The sequence below is a fragment of the Procambarus clarkii genome, chromosome 36 (genome assembly GCF_040958095.1).
Source record: "Procambarus clarkii isolate CNS0578487 chromosome 36, FALCON_Pclarkii_2.0, whole genome shotgun sequence".
Classification (NCBI taxonomy): Eukaryota; Metazoa; Arthropoda; class Malacostraca; order Decapoda; family Cambaridae; genus Procambarus; species Procambarus clarkii.
The window spans coordinates 7568427-7582298 of record NC_091185.1 but is presented as its reverse complement, the minus strand read 5'-3'; the positions used below and the strand labels follow the sequence as shown (position 1 = coordinate 7582298).

The following is a 13872-nucleotide window of genomic DNA, read 5'->3' as shown; positions in this document are numbered from 1 at the left end:
ATTAAACAGGAATGGAATAGCAAACAGAAAACAACAAGGGTCTATGAATGTGTAGACAAAAAGTGCCTTTCACAGCAAGCCACACAATCACTAATGTGGGCAATGCCGTCCTCGCCACAATAGCACCAGGTCTTCCTGGTGCTATTGGTGCAGTGGAAGATAACAGTCTTCCACTGTAGACAAACTATACAAACATCCTCACTAATTTCAAGACCTATTTGCAGCATTCATTTGTATTTATTTTACACAAATGTTACTTATTTTTAATTATTGTATTTATAGACACTGAATTTACAAGGTACAATACAATGTTTTGTGAATTACAAATTTTGGTGATTAAATGGTACATTCTTCCACAGCCAATAACAAACATTGGGGGGTCTGGTAGCCAGGCGGACAGCGTGCAGGACTCGTAATTCTGTGGCCCGGGTTCGATTCCCGGACCAGGCAGACACAAATGAGCAGTTTCTTTCACCCGTTACCTAGCAGTAAATAGGTACCTGGGAGTTAGACAGCTGTTATGGAGCTGCTTCCTGTGTGTAGGGGGGGGGGGAGAAAAAAAATAGTAGTTACAGTTGAGAGGCGAGCCGAAAGAGCAGAGTTCAACCCCCGCAAGAACAAATAGGTGAATACACACACACACACCGTATCGGTAACTTGGACAACATTTGCATAGGGAAGCACAATATGCAGTCATTTTGAAGTAGAAAACATATATTAAAAATCGATCACAATCGACTTGATAATGGTCCAGGACAGACTGAAATGTCATCATCTCTTCAATTTCTAGTGTATGGTTTGGTCAACATTTGTTGGCCAAATTATTGTGACATCATCTGCCTATGTTAAAATTTGAGCGTGTATAAATACTGTAGCACAAATATTACAAAAATTGCTGCAATACATGTACTGTACCTATATTGTATTAATTCTATATTATCTACATTCATCATTATCGCCTAACAATTTGTCATCCATGCCCTGCCATTGTACTGAACTTCATAATTCCATTATACTGTATTTCTAACTACTGTACAGTAATTCTGTTATGGAACGATTGTAACTATTTCCACTTACCACTACTATAACCACCTTCAATATTCATTGTTACATTACAAGTCATTATTTGGCGCCATCCATAATTATATCCATCCTTGTTCCCTTGCCAATTAGAAGACTGTATATGTACTATGCTACTGTACTTCCTCAATGAAAGAAGAAATCTGAACACTAAAATTGGCAAGCCACTAACAATTAAATGATTATTGTACATGTTATGACTTAGTTACGGTAAAATCGAACACAGTAGTGGGTACTGATGGATATACACAAAACATTTACAAACCTGAGGGGAATTATCAGCTACATCAAGACATTCTTGGCATCCTTCCCGTGTCTCTCTTCCATTAAGCGGCCGTATACGCACAGCCACCCTCACAGGGATCACCTTCGCACAAGCGCCTTCTTCCATTTTCATCCTGAAATTAAACAAAAAGTTAATAAGTTATAGTATCGACAAGCTTAACCCTTAGGCTGCCATTATTGTCTATTGACGATCCTTAGTGGACTGCGGGTATCATCAAAAGATAATTATTCTCTGGGTTTTACATGCATGATGCAACTATGGATATAATAGCTCTCTGTGGATGTAAATAAATAACAAGCAAGTGATAAAACAATTGGTGCAACATCTGAAGCTAAAATAGGAAGTGTTAGAAAAGTCGAGCACCAGGCGTAGACCCACAACTTTCATATACAGTATTCATGTACAAATGCCAAGCAATATTTAATAAAACTTACAAGATTTGATAAAATCTTGTAAGAATTCAAATTACTATATTTATCGGCGAGAACTTTACCTTCATTTTTCTCTATGAACAGGATTTCAACTTTGAGAAGTTACAAAATGCAGTTTCAGAGCTATTCTCACCATTTTTACATTATGTGCAAGATACTTAGTTCTAAGGAGTCATAAAAAGCATTTATTCATAAACCCATAACTTTGGGACTTTAAATTTTTTGTCTAAATTTGTGTATATTTTGAAGGCCACATTGACTTTTTTTTTTTTACAATAAAGTATACTCTAAAACTAGATTTTATATTAAGAAAATGAACGTTATATATATATGCCATCCTGAGCCCATAATGAATAAAATAAAAATTGGTGAAATATTAAATTTGTGAACTTAATTTGTGAAATTGTGAAATTTTCAAATTATTTAAAACTTTTTTACCTGTTCATGTTATGATATTGATCCATTAGGGAAAGTTGGAACATTTACCATGTAGATTATGCACAAAAAAATGCATGTTTGAGAAAGGATGAGAAATCATGGACCCGGCCCCATAATAAACAAAAATTATTTACGTGTCAAAAGAAAGACGGAAATATAATCTATATGTAGACCCTCTACATGAATATATACTTTAAGTAAACCAGTCTATACTCTGTTATCTTGAGATGATTTCGGGGCTTTAGTGTCCCCGCGGCCCGGTCCTCGACCAGGCCTCCACCCCCAGGAAGCAGCCCGTGACAGCTGACTAGCTCCCAGGTACCTATTTACTGCTAGGTAACAGGGGCATTCAGGGTGAAAGAAACTTTGCCCATTTGTTTCTGCCTCGTGCGGGAATCGAACCCGCGCCACAGAATTACGAGTCCTGCGCGCTATCCACCAGGCTACGATAGTTTGTAGTTTAAATCTGTAGTTTAAATTATCCACAACCACATTACACAATATACTTTACTCGTTAAATTTTCCAATTTTGCTACAAATTACCTGCCTAAAATTATCTGTTAGATTAAGGAGCTACCCAAAATGCTATGCATATTAGACGCTTTACAAGACTGTAAAAACATCAATGATATGTACTCTCATTAACCCAATGTACCAATTAACCCAATTAACCCGACCGGCTCCCATTTAGGGAGCCGGTCGGCCGAGCGGACAGCACGCTGGACTTGTGATCCTGTGGTCCCGGGTTCGATCCCAGGCGCCGGCGAGAAACAATGGGCAGAGTTTCTTTCACCCTATGCCCGTTACCCAGCAGTAAAATAGGTACCTGGGTGTTAGTCAGCTGTCACGGGCTGCTTCCTGGGGGTGGAGGCCTGGTCGAGGACCGGGCCGCGGGGACACTAAAAAGCCCCGAAATCATCTCAAGATGACCTCAAGACATGTACCTTCTTATATACATACATATATAAATAAATAAATACCCGCGTCCACACACAAGACAAAGGGGTATGAGCACTTGTGGGGTACCTGCCCAGGGTAATGCATCGCTGGCTGAGGCTATATACAATACATTTATACAATACAATACACTGCTGGCTGGCTCTACAATACATTATTGTTTATTAATATGAAGCTGTTACTCATATATAGGACCGCTAAGTGCATCACCCGGAGTACTCTCCCACAGATATGTTACTGCTCTCGCCCCTCTCTCTCTCTCTCTCTCCCCATCACTCGACCCTCTCTCTCCCACAATCACTCGACCCTCTCTCTCCCACAATCATTCGCCCCTCTCTCTCCCCCAATCATTCGCCCCTCTCTCTCCCCCAATCATTCGCCCCTCTCTCTCCCCCAATCATTCGCCCCTCTCTCTCCCCCAATCATTCGCCCCTCTCTCTCCCCCAATCATTCGCCCCTCTCTCTCCCCCAATCATTCGCCCCTCTCTCTCCCCCAATCATTCGCCCCTCTCTCCCCCAATCATTCGCCTCTCTCTCCCCATCACTCTCCGGGGCCACAATACCCATCCACCACTCGCCACACGGGTCCGCCACACACCACACAACCTGGCCTCACCACACACCAATATTTACATCAGGAAATCACTCACATCTTGCGCTTTTGGGATGATGTTGACGGGGTCATGGGTGAGGCAAGTTTAAATGTAGTGGCGGCGACGACGCATGCGCACACCTCACTACAGCGGCGGCGGCCAACACCTGCAGCGAACACTCCTTCACGCGGCCAACACCTTCAGCGATCACTCCTTCACGCGGCCAACACCTTCAGCGAATACTTGCACCTTCAGCGATCACTCCTTCACGCGGCCAACACCTTCAGCGAATACTTGCACCTGCAGCGGACACCTTTAGCGAACACTTGTACCTGCGGCGGACACCTTTAGCGAACACTTGTACCTGCGGCGGACACCTTTAGCGAACACTTGTACCTGCGGCGGACACCTTTAGCGAACACTTGTACCTGCGGCGAACACCTTTAGCGAACACTTGTACCTGCGGCGGACACCTTTAGCGAACACTTGTACCTGCGGCGAACACCTTTAGCGAACACTTGTACCTGCGGCGGACACCTTTAGCGAACACTCGTACCTATTAAATTAAATAAAATTAAATATTTTTTTTTATTCGCGAAAAGTACACACATAGAAGATGAGTTACAAACAATGATGGATTTATAGATAGAGCTAGTATTGTACATACAATACCTAAAGCCATTAATACTAATTTTGCCCGAAACGCTATGCGTACTAGTGGCTTTAGGTATTGTATGTACTACCTCTATCTTTGTATGGGATATGTACTACCTCTAACAGAATGTTTGTACTGTAACTCTGCAACTATGTATGTACTTTTCCTAAATAAATTATTATTATTATTATATTATTATTATTATTATTAATACGCATAGCGTTTCGGGCAAGGTGAGGTGGGGGAAAAAATACTTAGACTAAATCTTAATAGTAATTAGGATTAAAATAAAAATTGTTGAAAAAGTAATAAAAAAAGAAAAAGGGGGGAGGGGAACATGGCAGAAATCAGCAATTGTACAATTTGGTCAACAAACAGCATAGTTTAATGGGTTGACATTTAGGGGGTAAGGTAGGTTACATGGAGTTATTTATGTAGTGCTTAGTTTTACTCTTAAACTGGTTGAAAGAGGTACAGCCTTTGACAAGATTGGGAAGGTCATTCCACATTCTGGGTCCCTTGAGTTATAGAGCATTTCTAGTTTGATTAAGTCGCACTCTTGGAGGGCTCACCTGCGGTGAACACCTTTAGCGAACATTTATACCCGCGGAGAACAGCTTTATCAAACACTCGTACTTTATCAAACACTCGTACATGTGGCGAACAAGACGGGAGACATCTCCCGTCAAGCAGGGTGCAGTCGCACCTCCACAGATCTCCAGTATCGTCTCTTGATACTGGTGATGGCTCAAAAGGGCCACCTCTTACGGGCTATTCATGCCCGTGCCACCTTTTGGGTGGCTTCATCTTCATCTTAACACATTCACAAGGGAGACATCTCCCGTCATGCAGGGTGCATTCGCACCTTCACAGATCTCCAGTATCAGCTCTCGATACTGATAATAAATAATAATAAATAAATGTTTATTCAGGTAAAGTACATATATACAAGAGGTTTTACAAAAATTTATAGATTTATAGATAGAGCTAGTATACATACAATGCCTAAAGCCACTATTACGCAAAGCGTTTCGGGCAGGAAAAACATTAAAGCCTAAAACTTAATACTAATTGAGATTAAAGTAAACACATTTTATACTTTAAACTCAATTAGTATTAAGTTTTAGTCTTGAATGTTTTTCCTGCCCGAAACGCTTTGCGTAATAGTGGCTTTAGGCATTGTATGTACTAGCTCTATCTATAAATCTATCGATTTTTGTAAAATCTCTTGTATGTATGTACCTTACTTGAATAAACATTTATTTATTTTATTTATTTAATAGAGCATCACCAGGGCAGGGCGAGGTACATAATATCTGATCTTAGTAATGGCTCTGGTTGTAATGGTAATGGCTCAAAAGGGCCACCACTTACGGCTATTCATGCCCGTGCCACCTTTTAACCTACCTTACCCCTCTATTGTCAACCCATGTATGTTTTTTGTTTTTTTGTTTTTCAAATCAACGCTGTTTTAATGTAATTTTCTGTAATAATTTGAAATTGTATTTGTGCTGCTTTTTCAACAATGTTCCCCCCTCTTTTACCTCTATTTTTATTTGTACTCAACACATTTTGTTCTTTTTACCCATTAGTTTTAAGCTTTAGTCATTAGTGTTTTTTCCTGCCCGAAACGCTTTGCGTAATAGTGGCTTTAGGCATTGTATGTACTAGCTCTATCTATAAAGCCAACAAACTTTGTAAAATCTCTTTATGTATGTACCTTTACCTAAATAAATATTATTATTATTATTATTATTATTTTGGATGGCTTAATCTTCATCAATCAATCAATCTGTGGCGAACACCATTAGTAAACACTTATACCCGCGGGAAACATCTTTTTCAAACATTCGTACCTGTGGCGAACACCTTTAGTAAACATTTGTACCCGCGGTGAACACCTTTAGCGAATACTTGTACACGCGTCGAACACCTTTATCAAACACTCTTACCTGTGGCCAACACCTTTATTGAACACTTGTACCCGCGGCGAACGCTTCCAACTAAATCTCATCCGCTGACTGACCCGTCCTGCCACTGTAACCCCTTTTTCACTTCGCCCGCCCACAGGATGGGTCCGCAAGGTTGCCAGATCCGAATTGCTGAAAGTAGCGAGCTGACGGTCTAAAAGTAGCGAATTTGTTATTAAAGTAGCCCAATAATTTGTTTAGCAACTGATACGGTTTTCATAACAATAAATTTGAATACGTAGAGTAACACTGCATGATTATACATACATCACTGCATGTATAACAAAAGTGATAACTGGATAACAAAGATTTGCTGCATGAAGCATAATTTACATTATATATGGGTGTCGAGTCCCTCCACGTCTCACCATTTGGTCAACACCTTGGTCCGGGAGACATCTCCCGTCACGCAGAGTGCAGTTGCACCTCCACGGATCTCCAGTATCAGCTCTTGATACTGGTAATGGCTCAAAAGGGCCACCACTTACGTGCTATTCATGCCCGTGCCACCTTTTCGATGGTTTAATCGTCATCTTGGACACATTCATGGGAGACATCTCCCGTCACGCTGAGTGCACTTGCACCTCCACAGATCTCCAGTATCAGCTCTTGATACTGGTGATGGCTCGAAAGGGCCACCACTTACGAGCTATTCATGCCCGTGCCATCTTTTGTGTGGCTTCATCTTCATCTTCTTCATCTGTTTAAAACACGGGAGACATCTCCCGTCACGCTGGGTGCAGTCGCACCTCCACAGATCTCCAGTATCATCTATTGATACTGGTGATGGCTCAAAAGGGCCACCACTCCCAATTCATGCCCGTGCCACCTATTGGGTGGCTTCATCTTCATCTTAACACATTCACAAGGGAGACATCTCCCATCATGCAGGGTGCATTCGCACCTCCACAGATCTCCAGTATCAGCTCTTGATACTGGTAATGGCTTAAAATGGCCACCACTTACGGGCTATTCATGCCCGTGCCACCTTTTGGGTGGCTTAATCTTCATCATCATCATCTCCACGTCTAACACGGGAGACATCTCCCGTCACGCAGGGTGCAGTTGCACCTCCACAGATCTCCAGTAACAGCTCTTGATACTGGTAATGGCTCAAAAGGGCCACCACTTACGGGCTATTCATGCCCGTGCCACCTTTTGGATGGCTTAATCGTCATCTTGGACACATTCATGGGAGACATCTCCCGTCACGCAGGGTGCAGTCGCACCTCCACAGATCTCCAGTATCATCTATTGATACTGGAGATGGCTCAAAAGGGCCACCACTTACCAATTCATGCCCGTGCCACCTTTTGGGTGGCTTCATCTTCATCTTAACACATTCACAAGGGAGACATCTCCCGTTATGCAGGGTACATTCGCACCTCCACAGATCTCCAGTATCAGCTCTTGATAGTGGGAATGGCTTAAAACCACTTACGGGCTATTCATGCCCGTGCCACCTTTTGGATGGCTTAATCGTCATCTTGGACACATTCATGGGAGACAACTCCCGTCATGCAGGGTGCAGTCGCACCTCCACAGATCTCCAGTATCAGCTCTTGATACTGGTAATGGCTTAAAAGGGCCACCAGTTACGGGCTATTCATGCCCGTGCCACCTCTTGGGTGGCTTAATCTTCATCAATCATCAATCAATCTCCACGTCTTCACAGTTGAAGACTATCAAGAAAAGCTTGTACAGAGCTATGCAGAGGTCCGTCTGCTGATTCTTATATATTGCAGACTCACATTTTATCACTGACATGCGCGGTGTCAAATGATGAGCAACAAGTGTCTTTTTCCACGAGATATGTTTTGATTCTCAAGATTGATGTCAAAAGCTGTCGTCTCATTCGATTTCTCACTTTAGTTTTCCCAGACGTTGCTCTCTAAAATACTCGTTCAACCTGGGCATTGCTGATTGGTAAGCTGCATATTGTTTCCGGATATTCTAAAAAAAAAAAAAAAGCGAGAGTAACCCCAGTTTATGAATGATTTTACTGATGTCAAAAATTTCAGATCTATATCAATTCTGCCAATTCTTGTCAAAAATATTTGCAAAGCTAATCTACAAGCAGTTTTACTCTTATCTAGCCAAACACAATATACTTAGCTCTTGCCATTATGGCTTCAGACCCCAAAAAAGCACTAACGATGCACTGATTAGTATGATTAACTTGATACATGCAGATCTTGATAAAAATGAGTTCCCTGTTGGGTTATTTGTTGACCTGCGTAAAGCCTTTGACACTGTCAACCACCACAACCTTCTTAAATTACATCATTATGGAGTCAAAGGTCACTCCCTGCAATACCTTCAGTCCTACCTTAGTGACAGGCTCCAGTATGTTTCTGTGAATAATTCCATTTCTCCCACCCTACCCATCAACATTGGTGTTCCTCAGGGCAGCATACTTGGCCCTCTCCTCTTTCTCATCTACATTAATGACCTTCCAAATGCCTCTCAACACCTCAAACCAATTTTTTTTGCTGATGACACAACCTTCATTTACTCCAGTCCTGACCCTCTTGCTCTAAATGTCACAGTGAATACTGAACTAAATAAAGTCCACCTTTGGCTAACTGCTAACAAACTCACCCTTAAAATTGACAAAACCTTTTATATTTTGTTTGGCAATAAATCTTCAGATCAAATTAATCTAACAATAAACAATATCCAAATTAGTAACAAAGTAGATGATAAATTCTTTGGTGTCCTCATCGATAACAAGCTGAATTTCCAGGGACACATTCTAAATATTGCAAAAAAAAAAAATTAAAAGATTCTAAAACTGTTGGCATTCTTTCTGAAATCGGATATTATGTACCTCGCCGTGCCTTGATGACGCTGTTACCCTCTCATCCATCCTTATCTCAACTATGGTATTTGTGCTTGGGGTTCTACTACCCAGAATCATCTACGTCTAATTACTCAACACAAAGCTGCTATTAGAACAATATCAAACTCAGGCCCCAGACATCACTCGGTACCCTTACTCAAATCTTTGAATATGTTAGACATTAGGTCACTCCTGATGGTCATTAGGTTACATCAGGAGGCTGTTATAAACAGCCTCCTGATGCTTCGGAGCTCATTAACTGTTTATTAATTGTTAACAAAGCCGTCAAAGATTGAAAAAAGATGTACAGGTTCGTAAGTGCTTGCGCAACTGCTTCGTGACTGGCGATGTCATTTGTCCGTCACAAATGTTGGCTCAGTCACTTGTTAACGGTAGACGACCCATAGTTTCAATTTCACTAAGCTTAGACTGCTCAGCTAGAACTAATGGAAGTTTTGAAAATGGTGGCCGTGTGTGGCTAAGGCATATGCTAGGTGACAGATTTTTAACCGTTTTTAAAGTTTCAGCATTACTGGGAATGCGAGAAAGAAGCTCTTTGCAAGCTTTCACTAAAATTTATGGCATCATTCTTGAACATTTTGAAGCTATTTATAGTTTATAGCATTCTTTTGTCTTGTAGAAAATTCGAAACCTAAGTGCACTTTCTTCAGGGGCAGATAAGTGGAATTACAGTTCAAATTAACATCAAGCTTTGCATGATGAGGATGCCGATTTTTTCCGAGCACTCCAAGAGTGAAGTTTTCTAACTCATTGTGAAGGCTGCACTGATCTGCTTCATCCTTTTGATGAGGTCAATTCTTCCTTTCAAAATCATTTAACAGTCCCCTTGGTGAAGTGGTAAAACACTCGCCTGGCGTTTCCGAGCGCTTTGTCCTGGGTTAGTATCCGGCCGGGGAGGATTGACTGGGGCGTAATCTCTCTTTACCCCTGAGTAAAATAGGTACCTGCGGTTGTTAAACGATTTGGCGGGTCGTAATCCGGGGAATATTAGGATTAAGATTACGGGCTATTCGTGCCCGTGCCACCTCTTGGGTGGTTTAATCTTTATCAATCAATCAGGATTAAGGACTTGTCCGAAACGCTATGCGTGATAGTGGCGGTACAAGAATGTAAGAACTCTTGTATATATAAAAATAAATAAATAAATAAATAAATAAATAAATAATATTAAATTAATAAATAATAATAATAAATAAATAAATAAATAAATAATATTAAATTAATAAATAAATAATAATAAATAAATAAATAAATAAATAATATTAAATTAATAAATAAATAATAATAAATAAATAAATAAATAAATAAATAAGAATAAAAATTTAGGATTGGTTTGAAGAATGTGAAATACAGCTTATTGGCAGGATCAGAGTACATTGAAAATAGTTGCTTTGCAACATATTTATCACAAGAAGAAGAAGCCATTTGGTAATTGAAATTGAAATAAGTTTATTGAGGTAAAATACACACAAAGGGATGAGGTAGCTCAAGCTATTCTCACCCCGTTCAGTACATCGTGTTAATACATACATAGACACACATCACAAACAATAAACATATTACCAAACATTCTGAGAGATAAACATATACATTTCCTATATTTGGTAATGAGATGTTCAAGACTCCCGCTGATCTGACCCCCGCTCTACATTGTTCCTTGCCAACCACCGTCTTCTTGACAAAGGTATCAACTATAAGAGATCTTTCCCATAATTTATAAGTCAGTAAATCTCTACATAACTTTCTCCCTTTAATGAAGATCTGTGGAACCACCTGTACACAACTCCGCATCCTATGCCAGGTAAGTCATCTACGGGCTCACCATAGCCCGTGCTACTTGGAACTTTTTGTTCCCAGTAACTGACTTTAAAACATCAACAACAACCACCACCTGTAACTTTCTCTTATCATGAAGTCGATGCTGGAAGGTAATTCGTCCGATGATAGATAAGATAAGATATTTATTCAGGTAAAGGAACATATATTGAAAATGAATTACAAACATAATGTTGAATTAATAGAGCTAATACATAAAATGTCTGAGGCTACAAGTATACACAGCGTTTCGGGCAAGGTGTGGGAAAAAACTTAAGACTAAAACATAATACTAATTGAGATCAAAAACATAAATTGAACAGCAGAATGAATTGTAACTAAATAAACAGATTACAATTTTCTTTAAGTTAAATACATGGCAGATATTAGCAGTTAAACAAGTTGGTCAATAATCAAGAAGGTTTGAAAATGGTAAGACAGGTTGACATTTAGGGAGATAAGGAGTTAGGATACATGGAGTTTATTAGGTAGTATTTAGTTTTTCTCTTAAACTGGTTGTTGGCGCAGTCAACTGGCTGAGAGAGGTACAGACTTTGACATGATTGGGAAGGGAGAGAGGGAGGGAATTATCAGGGGAAAGCGCTAAGCCGTTACGACTGTATAGCCCTTGGAAGGGATCAGTGTAAGGATTTGGGATGGGACGAGGGTGGGGGGGGGGGGGGGGAAGGAATGGTGCCCAACCACTTGGACGGTCGGGGATTGAACGGCGACCTGCTTGAAGCCCGCACTCTCATATTCTATGTCAACCGATCCGTCTGTGAAGATGTGGGTGGCTCCTGCTACTGCAATGCTGCACATTTGTTTTATTATGATGCGCATAAAATACATTACCACCAAAAAAACTCTCACACCTCAACAAAGCCTATCTACACCAGAGAAGTAGCTGAAGGTTCGCCATCTGCAACATGGTATCTTCAGGCAACCAAGTTAGAAAGGTTAAATATCCCAAAAGGAATCCACAGGGAAATAGCAGTTAGGTTATATAGACTACGTCTAGGTTACAGATGCAACTGGGAGATTGGTGAACCCCGACAAAGAGTTTAGTTTAGTTTAGTTCATTTATTATGCACCCCATACCCATCTTGTGGGCGGTAGTGGAAAGGGTTACAGAGGCACATAATGGGCTCAGGGACTGAACCCCACAATTCATTTAGCTAAGCAAGTTACAATCTTGATGAGCTAGTTACAAAATTCAGTATAAGTCGTCACATCTACAATGGGTTCGAGATCGACCTCAAGTACAGGTTCTAAATTAAGCAACTGACATATGTGGAGAGCTAGTGTCACAATTGATATGTTTGTCCTGCACACCGCCCCCCATCCAGTGGGCAGCGGTGGATAGGTTACAATCACTTAGTTACTACCTACAGTTAGCAAACTGGGGATATTTGACTAAAATTTCTGGTAGCAGATCATTTTGAATGTAATATTGACACATCGCTGGTACATTGGTTATAGAATTATCTCTAAATTCACGTATCTTTTCGCACTCCATCACATAGTGACGGAGGGTGTGCGAATAATTTTGTTGACACAGTTTACATTTGGTCAGATTGATTGATTGATAAAGATTAAGACACCCAAGAGGTGGCACGGGCATGAATAGCCCGTAAAGGGTACAATTTTTTTTTTTAGTAATTCTTTTCAGTATTCTGTGGTTGCATTTAATCATCAAGCTGTTATCAGCGGGGGAGGATACTGCTTCACAGTCTTTATGAGGGTGTCCTAGCTGCTGGACACCTTTGTTGACCAGGAGAGTGGCAGTGTTGATGGCTTCAGGGTGGTTCATGCAAGATTCAGGAACTCTTAAAGCTCTTCTAAGGTCGTTGGTTGCTTCACATTTCAGAAGATAGTGAAGTAAGGGCTTTTCTGTGACAGTTTGGCAGAAGATGCACTCTCTCTGTCGGGGTTCACCAATCTCCCAGTTGCATCTGTAACCTTAGACGTAGTCTATATAACCTAACTGCTATTTCCCTGTGGATTCCTTTTGGGATATTTAACCTTTCTAATTTGGTTGCCTGAAGATACCATGTTGCAGAGGGCGAACCTTCAGCTATTCTCTGGTGTAGGTAAGCTTTGTTGAGGTGTGAGAGTTTTTTGGTGATGATGTTTTTATGTTCTCTAGGCTGGGTTGAATTTTGTTGACCAGACCACACACTAGAAATTGAAGGGACGACGACGTTTCGGTCCGTCCTGGACCATTCTCAAGTCGATTGTGTTGATTGTGATCGACACAATCGACTTGAGAATGGTCCAGGACGGACCGAAACGTCGTCGTCCCTTCAATTTCTAGTGTATGGTCTGGTCAACATACTTCAGCCACGTTATTGTGACTCATCGCCTGCACCTGGGTTGAATTGTTTTATGTATCACTGGATGACGAGTTGCCAATTTAGCAATTTCATCAGCTTTTTCATTTAATGGGATTCCAATATGGGATGGGATCCAGTTTAAAGTTATGTTGAGTCCTTTGCCTTTAGCGACTGCTCCTAGATACAAAATGGTGGTAATTATTTCCACATTATCTTTCCACTGTTTTTGTCCTAGTATTTGAAGTGCAGCTTTTGAGTCTGTGTGTATGATTGCATTTTGAGTGTTTTGTGCAATCACATATGCGAATGCCTGTTGTATGGCAAACAGCTCAGTTTGGATTGATGATACTAGTCCTCCCAGTCTCCAGTATGCCTGAACGCTAGCCGTGCAAAGAGCAGCGCCAGCACTCTCATGTTCCACGGGAGACACCTCCCGTCAAGCAGGGTGCAG

At 40.9% G+C, this 13872-nt stretch overlaps 1 protein-coding gene across 1 annotated transcript in view; it reads right to left on the bottom strand.

Annotated features, from left to right (window-relative positions):
- The window catches only part of Klp3A (kinesin-like protein 3A), a 99727-nt gene extending 95732 nt beyond the window's left edge, over window positions 1-3995 (bottom strand). Inside the window, exons 1-2 of the mRNA XM_045739068.2 lie at window positions 3843-3995; window positions 1346-1478 (exon numbers count right to left, since the gene is read on the bottom strand). Of these exons, the coding sequence (XP_045595024.2) occupies window positions 1346-1478; window positions 3843-3877 (168 nt within the window). The 5' untranslated portion in view covers window positions 3878-3995. The remainder of the gene's footprint in view (window positions 1-1345; window positions 1479-3842) is intronic.
- Between the last annotated feature and the right edge of the window lie 9877 nt (window positions 3996-13872).